General features: G+C 50.2%; 1 protein-coding gene across 1 annotated transcript in view; it reads right to left on the bottom strand.

The window, feature by feature from the left end:
• Positions 1-25,450, bottom strand: part of LOC101952632 (venom factor-like) — a 56,586-nt gene that overhangs the window by 27,591 nt on the left and 3,545 nt on the right. The window contains exons 3-22 of the mRNA XM_005310165.4: positions 23,638-23,794; positions 21,798-21,868; positions 20,345-20,439; positions 19,013-19,095; positions 18,760-18,850; positions 18,006-18,108; positions 17,095-17,215; positions 16,761-16,876; positions 15,703-15,849; positions 14,310-14,522; positions 12,660-12,854; positions 12,062-12,223; positions 10,846-10,975; positions 9,983-10,054; positions 7,881-8,081; positions 7,392-7,503; positions 7,012-7,097; positions 6,684-6,823; positions 3,059-3,271; positions 1,003-1,063 (exon numbers count right to left, since the gene is read on the bottom strand). Of these exons, the coding sequence (XP_005310222.2) occupies positions 1,003-1,063; positions 3,059-3,271; positions 6,684-6,823; positions 7,012-7,097; positions 7,392-7,503; positions 7,881-8,081; positions 9,983-10,054; positions 10,846-10,975; positions 12,062-12,223; positions 12,660-12,854; positions 14,310-14,522; positions 15,703-15,849; positions 16,761-16,876; positions 17,095-17,215; positions 18,006-18,108; positions 18,760-18,850; positions 19,013-19,095; positions 20,345-20,439; positions 21,798-21,868; positions 23,638-23,794 (2,569 nt within the window). The remainder of the gene's footprint in view (positions 1-1,002; positions 1,064-3,058; positions 3,272-6,683; positions 6,824-7,011; positions 7,098-7,391; positions 7,504-7,880; positions 8,082-9,982; positions 10,055-10,845; positions 10,976-12,061; positions 12,224-12,659; positions 12,855-14,309; positions 14,523-15,702; positions 15,850-16,760; positions 16,877-17,094; positions 17,216-18,005; positions 18,109-18,759; positions 18,851-19,012; positions 19,096-20,344; positions 20,440-21,797; positions 21,869-23,637; positions 23,795-25,450) is intronic.

Genomic DNA, 25,450 nt, shown 5'->3' on the forward strand with positions numbered 1-25,450 from the left:
ACCTGCAGAAACTCGGCAACCTGCCCAAAACAACATTTAGGGTGAGAAATTACAATGTGTGACCTGTTTCTTTAGTATATTAAGCTTAGTTTGCATGTTTTGTTTTATTTACTCAGTAATCTGCTTTGTTCTGTTTGCTATCCCTTATAATCACTTAAAATTTACCTTTTATAGTTAATAAAATTGTTTTTAGTTCATGCCAAAACCCAATTTGTGCAATTCATATCTGGGGGGAAGGGGTGGGCAAAAAGCTGTGCATATCTCCCTCCACATTGAGGAAGGGGGCGATTTTTATGAGCTTGCATTGTCTCTATCTCTCTATATAGAGCAAGACAATATTAATTTGGGTTCACACCCCAAATGAGGTGTGCATGGGAGTGTTGGGTAACTCCCCGAGCTGAATCTTCCCACACAGAGATGATTTCAGTCTGTGTCTGCCGCTGGGTGTGGTCTTACCTGTGTCTGGGCCAGAGAAGGCTTGAGGGCCTGGCACAGCAAGGACAGGGTGAGGAAGCCCAGGCTGGTGGAACGGACAGATGCAGTGGGACCCCTGTGCATCAGGTGGCACCCTGGACGTGGGGGGTCTAACCTGTCACGCTCAGTTACTACGGTATGTGTAAGTACCGCAGACGGATATAATGCTGTGGTGTTACATGATTGTGTAAGGCAGACACAGGGACCAAAGAAACGTCAATATTTCACACAAATTTTAAACAAGTGTGGGGCATTCCATGGAACTGATGCAAGTCGTCCATTGACAGCTTGACACTGGCAGCCTCACATGTCCCCACAAATCGAAGCAATCCATTTGAAAATCCCCAGGCACGATCGTATGCTAGGTGCAGAATTTTTCTGGCGAGTTTGAGGCAAACTGGGCAAAGTGTGTGAAAGATACGAGGGCTCCAAAAATGAGAGACCCTCCCTTGTCTACACATTGTGTGTTCGCTGGGCTCTTGTGGAAGGAAAGGCGCTATGTAAAGACAAATCATTGTGGTTGCTCACCTGCTGCAGCTGGATCCAGCACAGTGGATACAACAGTCTGTGATATTCTCATCCCTTCAGGCTAGGAGGGAAGAACAAGAACACATGATCAAAGTGTAACAAAAGTTATTTGCAGTGTTGTAGGCGGGTTGGTCCCAGGACAGGGGTGACGGCATAGGCACCGACTCCCTGGGTCCTCTGGGGCTGGAGCACCCACGGGACAAAAATGGTGGGGGCGGATCACCCACCGTTAGTCCCTCCCAGTGTTTGTCGCCCACCGGTCGGCCCCGCGGATCAGCGCCTCCCCCTCCTTCCCACGCCTCTTGCTCACCGCAAACAGCTGTTTTGTGGCGTGCAGGAGGCTGGGAGGATGAGTGAGGACACGGCATGCTCGGGGGAGGGGGCAGGAAGAGGCAGGGAGGGGGTGGAGCCTTGGGAGAAAGGATGGAGTGGGGGCGGGGCCTGGGGTCGAGCACCCCCTGGCTCTTTGAAAAGTTGGCTCCTGTAGGCAATGGATTCTTAAAAGTGGGGGGCCCATGAGGCCCCATGCCCTCTGTGGCCCTGCCCCTCCTCTTCCCCCAAAGTCCCACTCCCTCAGCCAAGCTGACAGCTGGAGCCCAGCTGGGGAGCCCTGGGCGCACCACCTGCCCGGGGTCAGAGGGCCCAAGAGCAGCGCCCAGCCCGCGTCCCTACCTAGGGCAGGTGGAGGGTCTGCGGCTCCCCACAGCTGCCCATGCAGCTCTTACCCCAACCCCAGGGGGTGGGGACATGGGCCAGGGGCTGCTCTCGGCCCCTCCCCCAGGCAGATGGAGGATCTGCGGCTCCCCACAGCAGCCCAGGCTCCCTGGGCCGCTCTTACCTGGGCCGGGCTCCAGCTTCCGGCCTGGCCAGGGGGCAGGGCCTTGGTGGGGGGGGGGGGGGGAGAAGAGGAAGGGCTGGGGGCTTGTCCCATGGCAAAAGTGGGAGGGCCTTGGCCCCCCCATCCCGGGATAAGAGAGAGACAAGGGCAGGGGGTCAGGTAATATCTTTTATTGACCAACTTCTGTTGGTGGAAGAGACAAGCCTTTTGAGCTTCACAGAGCTCTCCCTCAGGTCTGGAGAAAGAAACTGGAGAAGGAATGTTTCCTTCTGGTCTGGCTAAATCTTGGACAGAAAAGGGGGAAGCCCCATTCACAGCCCCAAATGCCACCCTGGTGTACATCTACTGACTTCACTGGAGCGCTACCAGGAATGAATCAGTCCCCTAGAACCAAGCAGGGTAAGGAATCCGTGTTCTCACGGCTATATGTTGTTGCAGTTCTCAGTGAAGGACTCCTGATCCCCAAGTGAAGTCTCCCGTTAAGAGGCCAAATGGCACTTCTGGTACTTCTGGACCCACCTCGCTCTCAAATATAACTGACTCATGTCCTCCAATATCAGACCACAGTTCACAGGGTCAGCCTAAAGAAGTTTAGGAGGGTTTATCTTGGCCCTCATCACTGTAGTATCTGAGTGCTTCATGATCTTGTATGGATCTATCCCCACAACCCACCCGGGACGTAGGGCAGCGCTAACATCCCCATTTTACAGACGGATAATTGAAGTGCAGAGAGACTAAGTGACTTGCCCAAGGTCACACAGGGCGTCTGTGGCACAGCAGGGAATCAAACCCAAGTCTCCTACGTCAATACTTTAACCACTGGACCATCCTTCGTGTGTAGTGAGGGCTCGTGAGATGATTCTTTGAGATACACCAGCAACGTTTTCCATGAAGTGTGTGAGAATATCTTTAAAACGTCCTCCCACAATTTTACGGCAGAAATGGAGCCCGCTGAGGATGTTGGTCCAAGGAGCAAGACACTAGGGGGCTTAGCACCTGAGCTCGGGTCTCTCATGGGACACCTTGCAGAGTTACGTGCAGCAACGAGGCCATTAACAAGGCTGCTGTGGTCACCACAGTGGAGGGAAGGAAGTGGGCCGAGGACATAGGTGCTAACTTCTGAGGTAAGGTAAAGGCCAGATTCCAAAGACAACCTAGCCAGGCCACCGGCTGCTTGTCCTGTGACCAGACGGGAGGGGCCTGTGACCCGATACGTACCACAACCTTCAGCTTCTTCTTCACACCGTCGGACACGTACGAGTCCCACACAGCTGCTTTCACCTCAACGTCGTGCAACCCTAGCTCCAGCGGGACGATCACGAGTGGCACCGCCCAGGAAGACATGGGCGCAATTTCCAGGATCTGCCGGTATTTTGCTTTGGAAGAGGACGCGCTGCAGAAAGCTGGATTGTGTAACAGCTCCATTCGGACCTGGGAAGAGAGCACAGGGGCAGCTTTGAACCAGAGAAATACGGTAACCAGAGGGGAGCTGTTCTCTCTGTTACAAACGGCCGCTTTGCTGGCTGGGGTCTGCGAGTCCGGTCCCGCCCAGTGCTGAATGCCTCCAGCAAGCTCAAGGTGCCCAGCGTTTCTCCAAAAACAAGTCCTATAACAAGGCTAAAAAGCACTGGTTGATGAGTAATGAAGCCGAAGGATCCAGACTGGCAGCCTCTAGAAACGTAAGTACCACATTTGTCCACAGATCAGGGACAGCACACGCAGTAAGAGGGCAAGCCTGCCTATTCATCTCTATTGAATCTTTAGACTGACGGCTGAGATGGACAGGAAGAAGGCCAATGAACGTCAACCGGGCCCGTGGCTTTGCGATGAGGAAACTGGGGGGAGGAGGTCAGCAAGCATGTGGACAAGGGTGATCCAGAGGATACAGTGTACTTGGACTTTCGAAAAGCTTTGACACGATCACAAACCAAAAGCTCTTGAGCAAAGTAAGCAGTCGTGGGATAAGAGGAAAGGTCCTCTCCTGGATCAGTAACTGGTTAAAAGATAGGAAACCAAGGGTAGCAATAAATGATCAGGTTTCAGAGTAGCAGCCGGGTTAGTCTGTATCTGCAAAAAGAACAGGAGTACTTGTGGCACCTTAGAGACTAACAGATTTATTAGAGCATAAGCTTTCGTGGATATGCATCCGAAGAAGTGGGCTGTAGTCCACGAAAGCTTATGCTCTAATAAATCTGTTAGTCTCTAAGGTGCCACAAGTACTCCTGTTCTTTTTAATAAATGATCAGTTTTCACAGCTGAGAAGTAAATAGCGGGGTTCCCCAAGGATCTGTATTGGGACCTGTTCTCTTCAACATCGTCATAAATGATCCGCAAAAGGGGATAAACAATGAGGTGACAAAGTTTGCAGACAATATAAATTTACTCAAGATAGCGAAGTCCAAAGCAGACTGCAAAGAGTTACTAAGGGATCTTGCAAAACTGTGTGACTGGGCAAGAAAATGGCAGATGAAATTTAACGTTGATAAGTACAAAGCAGTGCATATTGGACAACATAATGCTAACTATACGCATAAAATGATGGGTCTAAATTAGTTGTTCCCAGTCAAGATAGAGATCTTGGAGTCACTGTGAAGAGTTCTCTGAAAATATCTGATCAATGTGCAGCAGCCGTCAAAAAAGCGAACAGAATGTTTGGAACAATTAGGAATTAGATAGATAACGAGACATAAAATATCATAATGCCACTATATAAATCCATGGTATGCCCACACCTTGAATACTGCTTGCAGTTCTGGTCACTCCATCTGAAAAAACATATACACCTCTACCCCGATATAAGGCGACCCAATATAACACGAATTCGGATATAACGCGGTAAAGCAGCGCTCCGGGGGGGGGCGGGGCTGTGCACTCCGGATCAAAGCAAGTTCAATATAACGCGGTTTCACCTATAACGTGGTAAGATTTTTTGGCTCCCGAGGACAGCGTTATATCGGGGTAGAGGTGTACAAGAATTGGAAAAACTACAGAGAAGGGCAACAAAAATGATTAAGGGGATGGAACAGCTTCCATATGAGGAGAGATTAAAAAGACTAGGAATGTTAATCTTAGATGACTGTGGGAAGGGTATAATAGAGATTTATAAAATTATGAATGGTGTCAGGAAAGTGAATAAGGAAGTGTCATTTACTCCTTCACATAACACAGGAACCAGGGGTCATCCAATAAAATTAATAGGCAGCAAATTTAAAACAAATGTAAGGAAGTATTTCTTCACGCACTGCACAGTCAACCTGTGGAACTCATTGCCAGGGGATCTTGTAAAATCCAAAAGTATAATTGGGTTCAAAAAAGAATTAGCTAAGTTTATGGAGGACAGGTTCATCAATGGAATTAGCCAACATGGTCAGGTGCAAACCAATGCTCTGGGTGTCCCTAAAACTCTGACAGCCAGAAGTCGGGACTGGATGACAGGGGAGGGATCACTCGATAATTGCCCTGTTCTGTTCATTCCCTCTGAATCACCTGGCACCGGCCACTGTTGGAAGACAGGTTACTGGGCTAGCTGTCCCACTGCTCTGACCCAACATGGCTGTGTATTCAGAACTACCACTAGAGGACACTCAAGCCCACATTACAAACATATGTCCCATTCGGAAGTGAAACCGTGAACTCCTTTTAATCAGCTGGTAACCAACAAGCAGCCCTCATTTTGGGAATGACCTTCTGTAAATACACACTGTGAATGGGTTCTGTTTGACCTGATCACTTTGATTTGTCTATTTCAGGACAGAATCAGCTTGGCATGGGTGATGCATGACTCCCATGATGGGGAAGGGTGGGGGCCTGAGTGTTGGAAGCTCCCTAGAAGTGTGTGTGTGTGTGTGGGGGGGCCCACCAGCACCCAGACCGTGGCCCCGCCCCCTGCTCCCCCCGAGGCCCCACCTATGCTCCACTGCCACTCCGCCCCAGGCCCCACTCCTGCTCAGCCCCCTCCCCCGAGGGCCCCCCCACTGCTCACGCCTCTCTCTGCTTCCTCCCCCACCCGCCACCTGCCACCCTCATCTCTCTAACCTCGTTATCTCCACACTGATTTATACCTGCCTCTGGAGATTTCCTTTACTTGCATCTGAAGAAGTGAGGTTCTTACCCACGAAAGCTTATGCTCCCAATACTTCTGTTAGTCTCAAAGGTGCCACAGGACCCTCTGTTGCTTTTTACAGATTCAGACTAACACGGCTACCCCTCTGATACTCTCTAGAAGAGGTGTAAGTGGCGGGTGTGGGAGGGGGTGAAGAGGCACGAGACGCGGGTGGGGGGACACTTAGGGGGGTGCGGAGAGGCATGACAGGTGGGCGGGGAAGTCATGGGGGAAGTGGGGGAACATAAGAACATAAGAACGGCCGTACTGGGTCAGACCAAAGGTCCATCCAGCCAGTATCCTGTCTGCCGACAGTGACCAATGCCAGGTGTCCCAGAGGGAGTGAACCTAACAGGTAATGATCAATTGATCTCTCTCCTGCCGTCCATCTCCACCTTCTGACAAACAGAGGCTAGGGACACCATTCCTTACCCATTCTGGCTAGTAGCCATTAAAAGGCAGCACGAGAGGCGGGCAGGGTGGCCTCGGGGGAAGAGGAGCAGTGTAGGTAAGGCCAGGGGGAAGAGCGGAATGCAGGAACGGGCCTCAGGGCGGAGCGTTGGTGGGCCGCATCGTGTTTTGGGCTTCGCCTCCCCAGGCCTATTATACCCACTGCTCATGCAACTTGGGGCTGTAGTTTTCTGTGTGGAATGGCGATCTCGAGTTGGCCACTCCTGGATCTAGTGGCCTGTCTGAAGTGTAACTAGCAATGCAATATCTAGGTGCTAGATGGGAGTTTACCTTGAGTTTGTCATTCTGATAGTTGTAGAGAATAGCCCGGATCTCCACCTGCTCATTCCTCACGACCGAGTAGGGCAGCCGGAGGTCAATGAAAAAGTCCTTCATCACTGTTATCTCATAGGGGTCAGCCACACAGATCCCTGCAGTGGGAAAGGACCCCGGGTCAGGATCAATGGGGTTTACGCTTGAATATCGAAACCTGTTTGTTATCGCCTGGATTGTTCCATCTCACGGTGAGGTTTTTAAGGTCCGTTGCTGCCTGGAGCCCCTTTCCCCCCACTTTTGATTTTCTATTGGCTCACTTCAGCAAGCTGGCTGAGTTCCTCACCTTTGGTCTCGGAGAGGCTCACAGCCAGCACCTCCCAGGTAGTGATGGAATCTTTCAGGTAAAAATTCAGGGTCTTGGAAGAAACTCTACAAGGAGAGAGAGGCAGTTTTAATTTACAGAAGGAAGAAGCTAGATCTCACGGGCATTCTCAATCCAAGGGTCTAAATCCCAAATCCACCCATCCTTAAATGAGATCGGACATTGAGATCCTAACCAGTTATAGACACTGACTTCAGCAGTGGTTGGACCCACTTATGCCATCCCTTTGGTTTTGGGGCACAAATATAGCACGGAACAATGGGCCAGGTCAGCAGAGATTTACTGATTTACACCCATTGTGGATCTGGTCCCATGAGAACCGCAGAGCTACACGCTCTTACCCATCTTTGTTTGACAGCTGGGGCAGCTGTTCCACTTGCCATAACCAACTTTCTGGAAAGTGGCTCCTCGAGGTAATATCTTCATCTTGTAAGAACCCTTCATCAATGTCACCTGGGAGGTTAAATCAGAGGTAGTTAGCCGAGCTGTGAAATCCTCAATGCCCTGCATTGAGACTCAATGAGATGGCAGTGATGTCGTGGCATAAACTGTTATGTTTTGATGCCACCATGTTCTGGGGTTGGAGCACAGATGGGTGGCTAGATGGGGGAAGGTGCCAGCCACCCACATTTGGTTGCCTCTCTCCCCCACAACATCCCAGAGTGACGTGCTCTTCTTCTTTGGCTGCTTCCGCATATGGTGAACCTCTTCCAGCTGTCCATACTCTGGGACACGGATCTCACCCAGGGAACGTGAGCAGCACTGGCTCGTGTGGCCCAATATTCTTCCACCATCCCTCCTCTGAGTGATATTAAAACCCCGGTACTTGCTTCGTGACAGTTCCAGGTGGAGCTCCCGCTGCCGCTCGTCCCGTATAGTTTTGATATAGTTGCAGCAGTCGAGGAAGGCCTTCTTGCACTCGGCTGTATCCAGGATGTACCCGGCCCGCTTCTCACAGCTGTGCCCCATGGGGTTCTCGTACATCCCATCTTCGCAGCATTTCTTCACTGCCTGGTCCTGGTAATCTGCCGCTGAAACGTACAAACCACAAGGTCTCTCCTACTGAGCCTGTTGTGTCGCGCAATGTCTCAGTCCTCTTAACTCTCTAGTAAAGATGGGCGAAAGGCAGAGGGGAGTCAAACTGGTGAAACTTGCCCCTTCTCCCAGCCCACGCAGAGTGTATGTTACCCCAACATAGACTCCCTTACGCTCACACTCACCTACCAGTGCGTCTCACATCCCCCCTTGCGCATCACACCTGAATTAGGTCCCCTGAAACTGGGGTCCAGATTTTCCCCTGCATCTGAACGGGGATTCAGTTACAGTGCCCTTATCCAGGGCCGGCTCCAGGGTTTTTGCCGCCCCAAGCGGCAAAAAAAAAAAAAAGCCGCCACCACCATCGGGGGCACTTCAGTGGCAGCTCCACCGCGCCGCTTTCTTCTTTGGTGGCAATTTGGTGGCAGGTCCTTCCCTCCAAGAGGGACCGAGGGACCCGCTGCGGAAGAGCCCGACATGCTGCCCCTTCCCCTTGGCCACCCCAAGCACCTGCTTGCATGGTGCCTGGAGCCGGCCCTGCCCTTATCCTGTAGGTGGATCTTTCCCAGTGATGCATACAGCAGCCTATGGGTTGTTCTAACCTATGCTTCTAGCATTAGGTCCATTGTTCCAACGGGCCTTACCCCAGAAGAGGATTGGCAAAGCAGAATACCCCCTTTCAGTCTCTCCCTGCCTTGTTGTCCTTCCCCCCCCCCCTCCCCCTTGAGCAGCTGCCTACACTGGAGATGGAGCAGGGGGGCTGGCACAAAATGTGCCTTTGCTGATTTAATGGGGAATTCCCATCCACCAGGGGAGTTGTCCACTATGGACATAGAATCTCAGGGTTGGAAGAGACCTCAGGAGGTCATCTAGTCCAACCCCCTGCTCAAAGCAGGACCAACACCAACTAAATCATCCCAGCCAGGGCTTTATCGAGCCTGACCTTAAGAATCTCTAAGGAAGGAGATTCCTCCACCTCCTCCCTAGGGAACCCGTTCCAGTGCTTCACCACCCTCCCTGACATTGACTGAATGGTTCATGCAAATGAGCATCTGGCCCAGAGTCGAAGCCCGTGTAATCCGCACCGGGAAGGGACAGAAGAGAGACGTGCAGCACGAAAAGCAACAAAAGAAGGGTGCTGGAGTACGCATGGGAAAGTTCCTTCCTCATTTTCACGTAAACCTTCTTCCAGCTTCTTGGAGTGGGCATTAGACCAGCCTAGATCCCCCTACACCTGCTGTTCCAGTGCATCACGCAGACAGCTGCATCTGAACAAGCTAAAACTGAGCTTCTCATCTCCCCCCTTAATCCAGCTCCACTTTCCCTAGTCTCGATTACGGCGAGCACCATGCTCCACTGCGTCACCCAGGCATCATCCTCATCTCTCCGGTACAGAGGCAGCGCTTCTCAAACGTTAGCAACCTGAGGACCCCCATTTTGATTTAAAATTTTTCGTGGACCCCCAAACCCCCTGCTCAGCCCCAGGCCCCGCCCCCACTCTACCCCTTCCCCCAACGCTCCACCCCACCTCTTCCCACCCCTGCCCTTCCTTTCCCCCTGTTCTTTCCGCCCCCTCCCCTGAGCACACCCTGTCCTCGCTCCTTCCCCTCCTCCCAGCGCCTCCTGCTGAACAGCTGTTCCCCGGCGTGCAGGAGGCGCTGAGAGGGAGGGGGAGGAGTTGATCAGTGGGGCTCATGGACCCCTTGGAGTACCCTCGCAGACCCCAGTTTGAGAAATGCTGCAGTAGGGGGTCAGGTGCCTTGGCATGGGAGGGAATTTTGCCTTCCTCTAAAGCGTCGGATGTTGGTCACTCTTGGGAAGCAGGATATCCACCTTGCTGGACAGATGGTTTGACCAGGGATGACAAACCCTTTCCCCCAGTCTCACTGGTACCTACTTTTGTTTGCCTTATACTCAATGAGCTGAACGGAGCGACGTCGGCGTTTTGCGGGCCGGGGACACTCTGGATCTGCGGAAAGAGCAGAGAAACAGAAATGAAGCCCTGGACAGAGGGGAGCTGAGTCTCTGTGACCCAACCAGTCCTTAGCCTCCCTGCTGAGTGGGTGGGGATGGCTTTTGTGATGTAACAATCACACACTGCACGTCTATGCCCCTTTCATCCAAGAACCTCAACACACGTTACAAAGGCAAATATCACTATCCCCAATTGGTAGATGGCAAAGCGGAGACACACAGAGGTGAAATGATGTCCGCCAAAAAATCACGCCAATGGCAGAGTCCGAAATGGAATCTAGGCTTCCTGAATCCTGCATCCTACTGCAACCACCTAACCTACCCCACTACCTCCAAGAGCTGGGAACAGAACCCAGGAGTCCTGATTCCCTGTCCCCCTCTAAACTCTAGGCCGAGGGTCATCAATTATTTTTTGCCAAGGTCCAAATTTCTGAGTCAAGGTGTAGTCAGGGTTCAGACTAAATAGAAAGATTTCGGGGTCCATTCAAAAGCATCTGGCAGTCCGGATTTGGCCTGTGGTCCGCCTATTGACTACCCCGTTCTAGGCCAAGCCGCCTTCTCTGGACGCTTGCCCACTGGGAGGCAGATTGAAACCATCACAGCACAGACCACCACGAGGCCGGCTTTCAATTGCCACTGTCCTGGGGCAGGCGAACAAAGACTTGGAGGTGGATGGTTTTGAAACCCTGTTATCAATACCTCGAGCCACCCAGAGATCAGCCAGTCTGTGAAGCAAGTTGTGGAATGGGGAGGTAAGCAAGGAGTTTCAGATCCATGCAGTGATACCTGATCTCGGGGGTGTTGAAATCTTAATGCTGGTCTCCAGGCTCAGTCCAGCATCTGCAAACACACCCTTATTGTCCTTGCCACTGCCAGGTGTGCACCCGCTGTCGCTCTTCTCCACGGCGTCCCAGATCTGTGACGAGTGGGCACAGATGATAGGAAATCATTAGGAATCATGGAATTTTGCACCTGTATAGGCCTGGACTTCCACAGAGGTCTAATTCCCCTTGGTCCCTTTGGACTCCCAGCCAGAAGGGTCTCAAAGCACTTTATCAGCAGAAGACTAGATTTTGCGCTTTGAATGCTATGGATTAAAAATGGTCTATCTACACAGCGTTTTGTGTCTGGTGCAGGTCGACAGACTTGAGCTAATAGGGCGCGTGCTAGCCCTCTGAAAATAGCCACCTGGACAGTGCCGTGAAGTGGTGGCTTAGGCTGGAGCTCAGGCTCTGAAGCCCACCCCCCTTCCTCGGCGCCATCTATATATTTAGAGTGCTAGCAGGAGTCCCATTAATCCACATGTGTCGACTAGGGCTGGGAAGCTCGCTCCCGCTTGCTCCAAAATGCTGTGTAGACGTACCATGTAAGATCATAGCCACCTCTAGCATTGTGTTGGAGTGAGAACTGACTCAGAGGGAATAAGGCAGAGGTGCTGGAACACTTTTTAGAGTGGGGGAGCTGCGCCCCTTCCTCCCCGTCCATGCCCCCTGCCACCTCCTAGAGCTGGGGCCGGGAGCAGGACCATGGCTCCAGGAGCAGGGGGACGGGACGGGATAAGGGGGCCAAGGCTGGGGCCACAGCTGGGGATAGATGTGGAGTCCTGGATGCAGGTCTGGCAGCCGGGACACTTGGCACAGGAGCAGGGGGCTGGGCGCGGAGCTGGCAGCCGGGTCCCCAGGCCTGGAGCCCCGCCCCATGTAAAATCTGGGGGTGCTGCAGCACCCCTCACACGCCTAGTTCCCGGGCCTATGGAGGAAGGCCTCCTTCTGAATCACCAAAACTACTTCTTGCAGCTCCCTGGGTTTCCTTTAAAGTCTCCCATTCAAGGACTGAACCGGCCCACCCCTGCTTTGATTGAGTCCGAGGAAGAGCCCACCCCAAGGAGTACGCTCGCAAGCGAAAAATTCTTGCTATTACCAAACAAAATCTCAGCTCGGTACCTTCCACCCCGTAAAACACCACCAGCCACCGCCAATGTCCTGATGTTTTCACGGCCCACCTTTGTTTGCGAAATCTTGTGTTTCTTGTTCAGAACGTAGACTCCCTTGTCCACAGCCACCAGCCCGACACGCGCTCCGGCATCTCCTTCCACTTTGATTTTCATTGAGGACCCTGGCTTGTGGATTCTATTGTCTGCCTCGGTGGCCCCTTTCACCACCAGCTATTTGGAAAAGGGCGAAGCAAGGGGGTTATTCTGTGGCAGAGGGAAGCCATTTACTTCCTTTCTTAGCAAAAAAAAAAAAAAAAAAAGGAGTAAATCTGAAGTTGATTCTAGATTTCAAAGGAATCTATTTATAGACCTTAATTTCTATCCATCTTTCTATTGCATCTCTAAGGAATCTCTTAATTGTGCTATTGACTCCGGAGACGCTGAGAGCTGCATCTGTCCCATTATCCCTAAAAATGACTTTGTGTGTGTTTCGACTCTCCAGTCATGATTGAATGGTGCCCTGGTCTCCGTTGTGCTAAAGGAGGAGGAAAAAAGTCTGAACCTTGAAACGAGAAGAAAATTGTGGATAATAGTGATGGCTTTATGACAAGTGTCAATTTGTATTAACAGGCCTAGACCCAGAGGACCAGAGAGAAAATCAACCCACCGTTCCCATGCAGGTGTCCTGGACGTCCACCCAGACTGAGTCTGCTACAATCTCTGAATTTCCTACTTGGTAGTAAGCCACAATGCGGAATGAAGGGATGAGGTCTGGAGTGATGTGCAGGGACATGGTCACCAGAGTTTGTGCAGCTTGCTTGGCCTGTCTTCCAGCCCGGATGATCTTCCCTTTATTCAGGATCTAACAGGGAAACATGAGACATGAGTTGTGAAGGACAATGAACCTCATCATGCACCTGGACAAGACCAAGAGACTTGGAATGTTTCAGATATGCATTAAGATCTAGAGTTGATGGAACTGGTTGAGGACTGCAGGACCTGGCTCTGAGGTATGGAGGGTCTGGTATTCAGATACTCTTCAGACTCCCAAATCCAAGCATCATCCAATTTAGGACCATCCCTCACGACTGGAATGGGTTAGACGAGGAACTGGTTGGAGCAAAGGCCTGGGAGTCTGGACCCCTGGATTCTAATTCTGGTTCTGAGTAGGAGTGAGATCTAGCGGTTAGAGCAAAGGACTGTGGGTCAGTGATGGATTTAGAGTTAGTGGGGCCCTGTGAGCGGCTTCATTTTCGGGGGGCCCCCCTTCAGCACCCAGCCAAGAAAAAGAACGTTCTCTTATCTCCCCTGTTTTTCCATTCTTTTTTTCTTCATCCTCCTCCTATATTATAAAGTAATGAAAAGTAAATGAAAATAAAGTGAGGTACCTTGATTGTGGCAGGGGGTTGGGGTGCAGGAAGGGTGTGGGCTCTGGGCAGGGGTGTGGGAGAAGGGGTGCAGGCTCTGGGAGGAAGTTTGGGTGTGGGTTGCAGGCTCTGGGCTGGGGTTGGGGGGCAGGTAGGGGGGCAGCACGGCTCCCAAAGCGACCGGCACACCCACCCCCCTCCAGCAGCAGCTCCTAAGCGGGGGATGAGGGGTTATCCAAGATAGTTCTGTGCACTGCTGCCCCCAGGCGCCGCCCCTGCAGCTCCCATTGGCTGCAGTTCCCAGCCAATGGGAGCTGTGGAATCAGCGCGGAGACACCCTCCCTCCCCCCCCGCCAGGGGCCGCAGGGACATGCCAGCCACTTCCAGGAGGGAGGGAGGCAGAGCGGGCAGGAAGCCACTTCAGCTCTGCTGCTGGCACGTCTCTGCGCACCCCTTAGGGAGAGGGGGGCAGCGGGTCTCCGTGCACTGCCCAGGGCAGAGGGAGTGTGTGGAGCTGTCTCCACCCCCGCCAGGGGCACGCAGAGACGTGCCAGCAGCTGGCTGCTTCCTGGAGCGGTGTGGGGTCACCGGCCATTGAATCTCCTCCCATTTCCCAATCGGGACTTGGGAGCGACTAAAGCAGACTCCTGTTCCCAGATAATCCAGCCTCGGTTTATGTTCAACCTTGAGAAGATGACATTGGGGGTTTAGTCAGTGTTGGGTGGCTACTCCAGGCCACATAGACATGAGTAATAAAGCTTCTATGCAGGGCTTAAATTCAGCCGGAGCTCTCCGGGAAATATTTTCAACCTCCCTTGAGGTTTTTATAGCAGGCTGGGGGACTCCGGGAAATACTCTATAAGAATGTAAGCCCTGCTTCTGTGTCACTTTGGAGTCTTCAGTGCCTGGATGTAAAAGGAGAACCTCCTACCTTGGAGCACAACACTTACCAGGTAGGTGAAGTACATGTTCGTGTTCACAATACTTTGGCTACTAGTTTGCAGGTGGAAGTTCACAAGTAAGTTGTCTCCAGGTTTGATTTCAGTAGAGGTGACTGCCAGATGGAGATAATTTCTAGATCCTCCTTGGGTCTGATAGGCTTCAGCCACCATGGACTTACGGGCCTGGCGGTTCTCTGGGAGGTCCCTACGGTCAGTTTTTACCTGGAAGGGTCAGGGGTATAAAAACAGTGTCAGTTAAACTAAATTTGAGCCTGAAAACAGAGTCTTTAACACATCCGTCTGGGCCAGATTCTGTTCTCAGTTACGCTGGTGTAAATTCAGCGTTGCTTCAGATTTACGTCATTTTCATGAAAAGCGGAGTCGGGACCCTAAATCTTTAAATAAATAAAAACTAGTTCATTAAGCCAAGAAAAATTAACGACCTCCAGTCCTTATTCTAATAGCAGCAACTAGTGCTTTTCATGCCTGGCTCTCCGAGAGCTCTACAAAGGAGGTCCCTAGTTTACACAGTGGAAACTGAGGCACAGAGAGGGGAAGTGACATGCTGAAGATCGCACGGCAAACCAGTGGCAAAGCCAGGATTTGAACCCAGGCCTCCTGAGCCCAAGGCACAAAGCTGCATTGCCTCCCTTCAGGTATTCTTAGTGTTTCAGAAGCGTCCATTCAGTTTCTTTATATAGTTTAGTGCTTTGAAAGGCCCAGGAGACTGAAGCCTCTCTAGCCACAGGACAACCACAGCATGGATTCTGGCAGGGGAAGCTTCCCCACATGGCCCCCACATCACTGTATCTCAGCCTTGCCCCTTCTGGTATTAAGAAGGAAGTTTAGTCTCTACGGCCCAGTCAATCATTGGCTTCTCTGGTGCCCTTTTCCAAGCCCCCAACCAGCCAGCCCTCCATGCTGTTGCATTTTCATTAACCATACAGTCAATTCCTTTAGCTCTTTGCCAGATATCTGTGCATTTCCCACAAGACTCTGCCCCTTGTGAAATCCAAATCACAGGCTGCTGGAAATGACCTGATCTCACCCAGCATAGGGAGAATTTTTTTAATTAATGGAGATATCCCATCTCCTAGAACTGGATGGGACCTTGAAAGGTCATCGAGTCCAGCCCCCTGCCTTCACTAGCAGGACCGAGTACTGATTTTTGCCCCAGATCCCTAAGTGGCCCCCTCAAGGATTGAACTCACAACGAGTGTTCAGGAGCTATGCCAGTCTGAGATGGAAATAATGGTCATATTGAAACTGCATCACTATTATCCATGAGTTTCCCACGACTGATTTAGGGCTCAGTACAAAGCCCAGGGTGCTGCCCAGAGGGAGCTGCCCAATGGGTGCACACCTCGTGCCCAGCCTCCCGTGATACCGGAAGGTTACTCACAGTGATGTCTAACTGTGATTTCCCCCCAGGCGTGTTGATAACCAGCTTTGCCGTCCCGTCTCCGTGAGTCAGCCTAGAATCTTGGGAGCCATCCACCTTAACGGGAACGCGGGCCGCTGGCGAGCCATCGGGGTTTGTAACGTAGACCTGAGATCACGGGGAGACAAAGGGATTACTGCCTAGCATCATGTTGGACTAGGTTAGAGATTCTGTGAGTTCATTAAGCAACGGAGACACAGACAGGAGAGAATGATCCCACGGCTGCCCCACCCTCCAATTTCACTGCCTTCTGCAGATCCACACTAGCGCCCCCTACTCCCCAGGGCTGTGGATTGCCAATTCTCCCCTTCCTCCACCATTCACCCATTCCCCACCTCTCCCCACCCCTCAACCCTGGCCTCTCCCAAACCTTTCTTCTTACTGCATTTGAACCTCAGTTCAAATTTGCAATGCAGGAGCAAATACACATTTAGCTGCATACTGAGGGTATATCTACACTGCAATCAAAGGGGCGACCCCAGCATGTGTAGACATACCCAAGCTAGCTTCGGTTTAGCTCTCTGGAATAACACAGGCTGGTTGCTTGAGTTCCCATCCAGGGTCCCTGGCAGGGTTGTACAGCCTGCCGTGGCTTCACTGCTATCATAATTGGAGCTAGCTAGAGCAAAGCTGGATCAGGTATGTCTACATGGGCTGCAGTCACACCTCTGATTGCAGGGTAGACATGTAACCCGAGCCAAACAGCCCTGGAGCACTGGGCCCAGCATACAGCCTCATTAGGAGAGTGGAGGAGTCTAGAACCCCGAAGCGCTCGTTACTGGTACAAGGCCCAGGAAGTAGCATGCACTGTCCTAAGGTGTATGAGTGACCTCATGCCATATTTTGTATCCAGTGCCACCGCACCGCTTCCTAGATAGACCGTCAGCCAGATTCTGATCTCAGTTACATCCGCATGAATTGATGTCAATGGAGAGACTCCGGCTTGAGATAAGAACCCGGCCCTTTGTCTCCCGTTAATACCCCAAAAAAGGCCTAGATCCAGGCAGAAGAGATATTACCATGAGTTCAAAGGGCATCCCCGGCTTGAAGTACTTGGCTGTTTTTGTGAAGTGGATCTGATAGGGAGAGGTCACAATGTTAATTCCGGTTCTCTCCGCTTCCACCATGTCGCTGCCTGCAGAGAGAAGCCACAGGATGGGTTAAGAAAAGCTGTTTCAGGACAGATTCTGATCTCATCTTCCCCACTGTCAGTCAGAAATAAATCTACTGGGGTCACTCTATATTTATGCCATTGGAATTAACAGTAGGATCTGGCCTGGTGTTTCCAAGGTACAAGGGACCTAAGCCATGAAAGGGCTTTAAAGATCAAAAGCTATGCCCTGAATTGCTCACCAGACTGCGTCAAAACCGTCACCGTAACATAGATTGAGTGGCCGATGAGCTCCCTCAGGTCGACGAAACGGCTCTGCAGCATTGCTCTGGTTAGCTCTGCTTCCCCATTCCCGTCAGTTATCTAGAAAGAGAGAAAAGGTTTCTTAATGTCACATGCGCACACGTATGCGTGCAGCTCTCAGCTCCCAAACTTCCATGGGTTTAGAGCAGAGGACAACTTTCTCCGAATGCCTCAGGTTGGTCTTCTACCCAGAGTCAGAGGATTGCACCCGGAATGGCATAGATTGTAGCCCACTTTATTAGTTTCGGGGTGGGGAGGCCCTGGTGTCCACAGGTCCCAGCGTACAACTCTGAGCTCTGTAGTCTCTGCTGCTGCCCCTCTGTATCTGGGTGGTGGGGTGACGCATCGCAGAGCTACATATGGTTCACCAGCAACACTTTGGCCACCCCGCCATAGGGAGCAATGGTGCAGTCCCTATGCTGTCCCTTTAACTCCTCTTCTGCGGTGGCTGCAGGGGGAGCTGCATGAAGCAGGCATGGCAGCGAGGGTCATGGCAGCAGAGACGCTTGAGCCAATGGACTATTCCCTGAGCCCAAAGCCCTATACGGGCGAGTAGCACCTACAGCCAGCTGGTGGGAGAGCAGGTGGACAGCTTTTAAGGAACCACCTACCACTTTATACGTAAGAGCACACTGGGACTTTGTGCGGCCTTATAGGGCGAATCTAGTAGGGACACACAAGTTGGCTCTGCTCCATCTCATGTCCCCACCCCACACTGACCTTGACTACAGCCCTTGGTGGCATTGAAGGTAAATGCCTGATTAAGGTGATGTACACTTGGGGAGGCTCTTAACTACTTCGTTAGTGCGGGCGCATCACTTCCCCAGCATTTCCCCTCCGAGAACGTTACCTCAATTCTCTTGAGTGACTGGGGGATGCTTTTCTTCTCGTCGCCTATCTTCACCCCAAAGAGGACAAAGGCAGTGCCCTGTAAGTCTTTCCCATAGAGGAACCTGAAAGAGGAGGGGATGGGTAAGAAAAGCCCCACGGAAACCTCCTGAGAACCTGTGGTGCTGGCTTGTGGGTTATACCAATGACATTTCCATCGTGGTCTCTTGAAAGATACCATGTGCCCTTGGTTGAAGGTGGCCCAGTCACAGATCAAACTAAAATAACTCATTTGTTTTCAATTAACCTCTTTCTGATGTGGTAGCTGGAGGTAATGGCAGAAATAGTAGATGAAGGAACTGAGCTGAAGCCACGGAGTTTGCTTATGGGTCAAGCCAGGTTTCAGTTCCTCACCAGAAGAAACTTTACTTTGGGAGAATAGCTTGCTGAACGTTTCCCCTCTAAACTGTTTTTCGATGGCAAACCGGGTTATTTACCAAACAAATTTTTCTGTAAGAACTGTCTGCTTTCCATAGGGGGGAAAAAGAAATCTATTTTTAATTGAAAAAATGGAATGCCTGAAAGCCCAAAATATTTAAATTTGGGAATGCTGCCATAATGCCTCATGGGAGTTGTAGTTCTGTTGTCTCATGTGCCCATTCTCCTCTCTGGGCCCAGGCCACCCAGCCAGACAGCATCTCCCATGATGCACCATGGCCAGGGACTCCCATGATGCACCGCCTCTCCTTCCACTCTACCAGCTCACAGAGACTCACCTCGCGTTGATATGAATTCTGAGGTCCTCGTTGCCATCTATGTAAAAAAACTTCTCAGATGGCTCCAATGTGACTTCAAAACTCGGTAACACTGGAGAAACGAGAGGGGAAGGAGAGAACGTTGAGTTTATAGGATGGTACAGCCGGTCTGTAAAGCCAAATTGAATAAAAAGTCTCCTCTACGATGGGGTCAGGAGATTAGAGAGAGGAGAGCTTTCTGGGATGGATGAAGGACAATAGCGGGGATCCTTACCATACTCTTTAATGTCAAACTGCGCACTGAAGCTCTGCTTTGGGGAATCTTCATACTTAGCCACAATAGTCCAGGTTCCCAAACTACAGGGGAAAATAAAAAGACGAATGAATGCTCCTAGCACTTATTTTGCTATGTCTGACTTTCCCTCTTCTTTCTCCAGGAAATTTTATTGGCCTGTAATGCTAAATTTAAGCCATGCATTGATCCCAAGATGACTTCAGGTCAATAAAAACGACAGTTCACCATCTTAGCTTCTGGCAATCTAACATACGGTTGCATATTTTGAGGGGTATAGGGAGCCCAACAAAATCTACCCTCCTTGGGGCAGGAGTGAAACATGCTGGGTAGGAGGACAAATTTGGACGGGTTCTCCAATCAAAAAGGGTTTGGACATTCATATGGCTCCTAAGAATAAGAACAGTTAATGCTAACGACAATTCTGGAAGGGTTCTTAAACCTCAGGCTTCAGGGCTTACGCCAGTCTCTAAATATCAGGATGACACTGTCATAGGGATATTATCCCACATCTGCCTACTTCAGAGGATCTTACACTGTCCTCTGCACCATCTGGTGGTAGCACTTTTGGCCACAGAACATTGGACTAGATGGATCTTGAGTCTGATCCACTCTGGCAATTCCTAGGTCACAATCACTGTGTTACTGGGGATAGATCGCTCTCAATAGGAAAACAGCCACCATGTGTCCACATCTGCTTTAAACACTGCTTAGGAGGTTATTATCTCCAGGAAAGGTGAAACAGCTTATGAATCATACAGATAAATCTTCCGTTTCACTGCCTGATCGCTGTAGGTCTTTATTACTAGGGCCCTACCAAATTCATGGTCCATTCTGGTCAATTTCTCAGCCATAGGATTTGAAAATTAGTCAATTTCACTTTTTCAGATGTTTACATCTGAAATTTCACAGTGCTGTAAGGATGGGGTTCCCGACCCAAAAGGCAGCTGTGTGGGGGGTGGGGGTTGCAAAGCTGTTGTAGGGGGCGTTGTGGGATTGCCATCCTCACTTCCATGCTGCCTTCATAGCTGGGCTTCCTGCAGCTTCAGGAGGTACCTGGAGGTGGGTCTGATTCCCGCCCCCCCCCCCGATAGTGGCTGGGCAGGAGAAGAGTAAGTCCTGTTCCTCCCCTGCCCTGGGGACTAGTAGCTGGAGCCTGGGGAGCCCCCTGCCCTGCCCCTCTCCTTCCCCTCCAATCGCTAGATTTCATGGGGGAGGGCTTATTTCACAGTCCGTGGCATGTTTTTCACAGCCATGACTTTGGTAGGGCCCTATTTATTACATATGCATATGGTGACATTTAGGGCAACTTACCTGATAATTTCAGGTAAGCGATGATTCATAGGGAAGATCCCGACTTTGCTGGGTGACGATACAGATTCCCTCTTCACGATAATGCCCTCAGGTGTCTGGCAAGTAAAATCAGGTCAGAGTTTAGAGATGTCAGAAAACATTGTGAATTGTTCTGCCCAATACGATCATGTGGTTTTAATTTGTGGGCTTCCTAATAAAAGATTCGGAGGTTTATAAATCAGCATGTAACAGTCAGTTGCTTCGGCTGCTTTGGTTGATATGATGCAGAGACCCCTTGGAAAAGGACCCCCTGTTCTTTGCAAATAACTCTTGCCTCAGACCTGACAAACTTACTACACCAAACACACGTCTTGCAAGGTGAAAAGCAACAGAGGGTCCTGTGGCACCTTTGAGACTAACAGAAGTACTGGGAGCATTAGTCTCAAAGGTGCCACAGGACCCTCTGTTGCTTTTTACAGATTCAGACTAACACGGCTACCCCTCTGAGTCTTGCAGGGTGTTTATCCATGAGGGATAACATGTCTGGTATCTACAGAAGGCTTGCAACCTATCAAGACTCAATCATTGCAAGATTGCTCAGCACGCACCAGCCACAGATGTCTGGAGGTTTGGGGGAGGGCGTAATATGCACTTCATGGACATGTCATGAAATAATGTAAAAATAAGAGAAACATAATATATAAATAATTATTCTAATATAATTATAAATATATTTTGAAACAAAAACACATTTGAAACAAAACATGGATGCTTTCTCAAAACAACTTTTTCCACTTTGAAAATATTTTTTTTGCAGAAATTTCGTCAAAATCATATCAACGTTGTGAAAAATTTTGCTCTTTGTCAAAATGGCATTTTCTTGTGGAAAACTGTTTCACCAAAGACCAGATCTATTTGTAGCTTCCACTTCAGACCCATGCTGGTTACTGATAACCTTTCCACCCTCCCAAAGTGCTCCCAAAACCTTGCTCCAATGCTACACACAACATCTCCAACTGAACCATGAAACCTCCCAAACAGCACAGCTGCCCCTCCGGAACCATAGAACTTTCCTAGTCAATGACAGAAGGAAACTTTCCACGCATTAGGTTTACAAGGTGAGGCTTCAATCAGCTATTAACTCATCTCCTATCCTTACCATGTTTTTATAGGTTTGCAGTGTTGTTGTAGCCGTGTTGGTCCCAGGATATGAGACACAAGGTGGGTGAAGTTATATCTTTTATTCTGTTGATGGAAGACACACAGACCTGACGAAGAGCTCTGTGGAGCTCAAAGCTCGTCTCTTTCCACCAACAGAAGTTGGTCTAATAAAAGATATTATCCCACCCACCTTGTCTGTCTCCTGTTGCTGCTGGAGTGTTTACATTCAGTGATGCTAGTTAAAACAGTTATGTTTACAGAACTCAATTCTTACACCTAGCCATTGTGACGAAGGGACAGGAAAATGTCTTACATGAAATTCAACAATAACTGGTTTTGACACTGGTTCCAGTTGATGACCCACAGAGAAGATTCGACAATAGACTGAAAAAAAATTCAGAAGGCAAATTAATGGTTTATTGCTCTGCCAGGCCCTTTGGTTGGTTTATTTCACTTTAAGCAGAGCGCAATGTGAGATATCCTGAGTATAGAGGTTAAAATATAGGAAACAAAAGGTAGGATGGAATTAATAGGCAGCGTGTTTAAAACAAACAAAAGGAAAAACTTGGCCACACAACACAGAGTCAACTTGTGGAACTCATTGCCATGGTATGTTGTGTGAAGGCCAAAAGTATAACTGGTTTCAACAAAGAATGAGCTAATTTCATGGAAGATTGACCATCTTGGCTAATAGCCATTGGTGGATCTGCTTCAAGTGTCCCTAGACCCTCACTGCCAGGAGCTGGGACTTGACAACGGAAGATGGATCACTCGAAATTGCCCTGTTCTGTTCATTCTGATGAGGCCTTTGTGACTACGTGCATCTGCGCCATGAGGAGTTAGGCTGAGATCAAATGATTCTATTTCCATAGGCCACATAACAGCTGTGAAATGTAATGGCTGTGTCACTACCAACATAAAATGGAACTGAAAGGGGTCCATATCCCATTCCCATCCAGGTCCAATCTGTCTATGGTGCTTATATGGCCCCTCTTTCTGTAATATATGGGTGCCTCACAATCTTTAATGTGTTTATCTTCACAACACATCTGCAAAGCAGGGCAGTGGTTTTATCCCCATTGTTCAGATAGGGGAACTGAGGTACAGAGAGGCTAGGCAACTTGCCCAAGGTCACACACAGTTTGTAGAAGAACAGGAACTTGACCACCAATCTTCCAAGACTTAGACTAGTTCCCTAACTACTCGACCATGCTTCCTCTCTTCCCGCATCGATATCTAAAGCTCTGAACACTCAATGGAAACGTCTTGAGGCATCATTCACTAATGTTTTGTACCTTGTGTCCAGAGTTGAGTGAATGATTTTTTTTTTTTTGGTTCAGCGGCCAAACTGAAAAATCCCCCCCAAATTTTTGTTCCGGATCAACACGAAACGGAAGTTTGTTTGTTTTTTCTTGCCAAAACAAAAAATGATTATCTATTATGACGGGCAATGCCCTTGCGTGAAGTGTATTATGACTGGTAAACATTTTGTTTCAGGTCAAACAAAATGTTTTATTTTGTTGAGTTTTCTGGTGGTTTTTACTTAAAAGCAAATTTAACTGAATTTCTAAATGGAACATCATTTCCAAACAAAACGTCAAAATGTTGTATTTCCAAAACATCAAAATGAATCATTTTGACTTTAAAAAAATCATCTTTTTTTCAGTCAAAACCATTCTCCAAAATCAACCTGAATTTGTGAACAGTTTTGGTCAACTCAAAACTGATTTGTTTGGAGCATAAACTATTTGTCTGAGAAATTTCACGCAGCTCTACTTGTGTTATCATTTACCCCAGGGCAGAGTGGAGTAAAATGCTACCTCTGGCATGAGGGGAGAGTTCTGTTTGGGAGCGATTTAGGTCTGATTTGCACAGGTGTGACTGCTGACCCAAGGTGCAAGGCAGCAGATGATCAGGTGTGAAGATATGACAGTTCCCTTGCAAGGAGTGTACTGCAAATGGTCAAGTACCAATGAATGGTAACATACTCCTGGGGATGGGGACTTAAGAAGCCACTAATGAAATACAGAAGAATTAAAACCGGAAGATGAGAGACACAATAATCTCCACAATATGCAACCTGCAGCCCTGCTGTAGATCTAAAATGAAGTCAGTGCACCCAAAGCCCAAAAGAGGTCAGAAAAAGACAGTACCTGTAGATCCAGGTGTGTAGATGGTTTTATCTGTCTGGATGAAGATGTAGCCACTGTGGAAGGTGACCAGAACCACTTTCTCCAAGTTGAATTGTGGGCTTCTGGCTTGGATAGCCACATACTGTTTGCCATCTTTCTTTAGGTCTTTGGTAGGAACCTGAGTGAACATAAGATTATTCAGTGTGGGGTTATTGGTTCACCAGGTCAATAGTCACAATGTATAAGGTATCCATGCTGGAACAGTGAAACTCAATCATAAATCATGTTAGCAATCCTGACAAAAGTTACAAAGCTCCATGAGAAACCCTATGTCATAAATTTCCCCTTGATCCATCTATCTCAGGGGCGGGCAAACTTTTTGGCTTGAGGGCCGCATCGGGTTTCGGAAATTATATGGAGGGCCGGTTAGGGGAGGGTTATATGGAAATAATATGGAGGGTCGGTTAGGTAGCCCGGCCCCGACCTCCTATTCCCCCCCCCCTCCCCGGGACTCCTGCCCCATCCACCCCCCCGTGCTCCCTGTCCCCTGACCACCCCCGCCCCTGACTGCCCCCGCCACCCAATCCAACCCCCCTTCTCCCTGTCCCCTAACTGCCCCCAGAACCCCTTCCCCCCACTGCCCCATCCAACCCCTCCTCTCATTCCTGATGGCCCCCTGGGACCCCTGCCCCATCCAACCACTCCTTCTCCCTGTCTCTGGGACCCCTGCCCGTGACTGCCTCACTGCCCCATCCAACCCCCCCTCCTTCCTGACTCCCCCCCCGGAACCCCTGCCCCATCCAGCCAGCCCTTCTCCCTGTCCCCTGAAACCCCTGACTGCCCCCCATCACCCCATCCAACCCCCCCTCCTTCCTGACTCCCCCCCCGGACCCCTGCCCCATCCAACCACCCCTTCTCCCTGTCCTCTAACTGCCCCCGGGACCCCTGCCCCTGACTGCCCCCTGCCGTCCCATCCAACCACCCCTTCTCCCTGTCCCATGACTGCCCCCTGCCCCCCATCCAACCCCTCTTCTCATTCCTGACTGCCCCCCCCAGGACCCCTGCCCCCATTCAACCCCCCTGTTCCCCGCCCTCTGACCGCCCCAACCCCTATCCACACCCCGTGACCACCACCCCGAACTCCCCTGCCCTCTATCCAACCCCCCCTGCTCCCTGCCCCCTGAGACTGCAGGGGAGGGGGAACAGCAGGGGAGGGGCCAGGGGCTAGCCTTCCAGGCCAGGAGCTCAAGGGCCGGGCAGCAGGGTCCCGCAGGCCAGATGTGGCCCACGGGCCATAGTTTGCTCACTTCTGGTCTATCTGAATGGTAAGATCTTCAGGACAGGGACTGATTCGTAGACTTCGTACAATACCTAAGAGATTGGAGCTTTGGCTTTGCTTAGGGCCTCTGGACACCGGAATAAGAAAGTGTAATCTAGTGGATATTAAAAGAATGAGTTAAAAGTAATTTCAGCTCCTACCCCTGCCTTGGATCCTCGCCCCCTCCCAATTTTTGTGATTTACAATCCTGTTTTACTATTTTTTTTTTTAAACCTCTCCCTGGGTGCTGTGGGCAAATCCCACCCAGACAACAGAAATTCTGACAACTAAGTAGATGGGGGAGCCAGTGAACTGGAAAATCTCCCTTTCCGTGTATCAAAGGCACAAATGGGTTTTAGCTTTAAACCACCTTTGCACCCTCCTTATCCTGGGCTGCTCCCCGGCATCCAGTTTATTTGGACGGCCCCAGGGACTTGACTAGGGCTGCAGCCCAGATATGCTTCTCCACTCCAGCGTGCTTCCTATGCCAGGACTAATGAAGGGATCCTCAGAAGG

This window comes from Chrysemys picta, chromosome 22, assembly GCF_011386835.1.
Source record: "Chrysemys picta bellii isolate R12L10 chromosome 22, ASM1138683v2, whole genome shotgun sequence".
NCBI lineage: Eukaryota > Metazoa > Chordata > Testudines > Emydidae > Chrysemys > Chrysemys picta.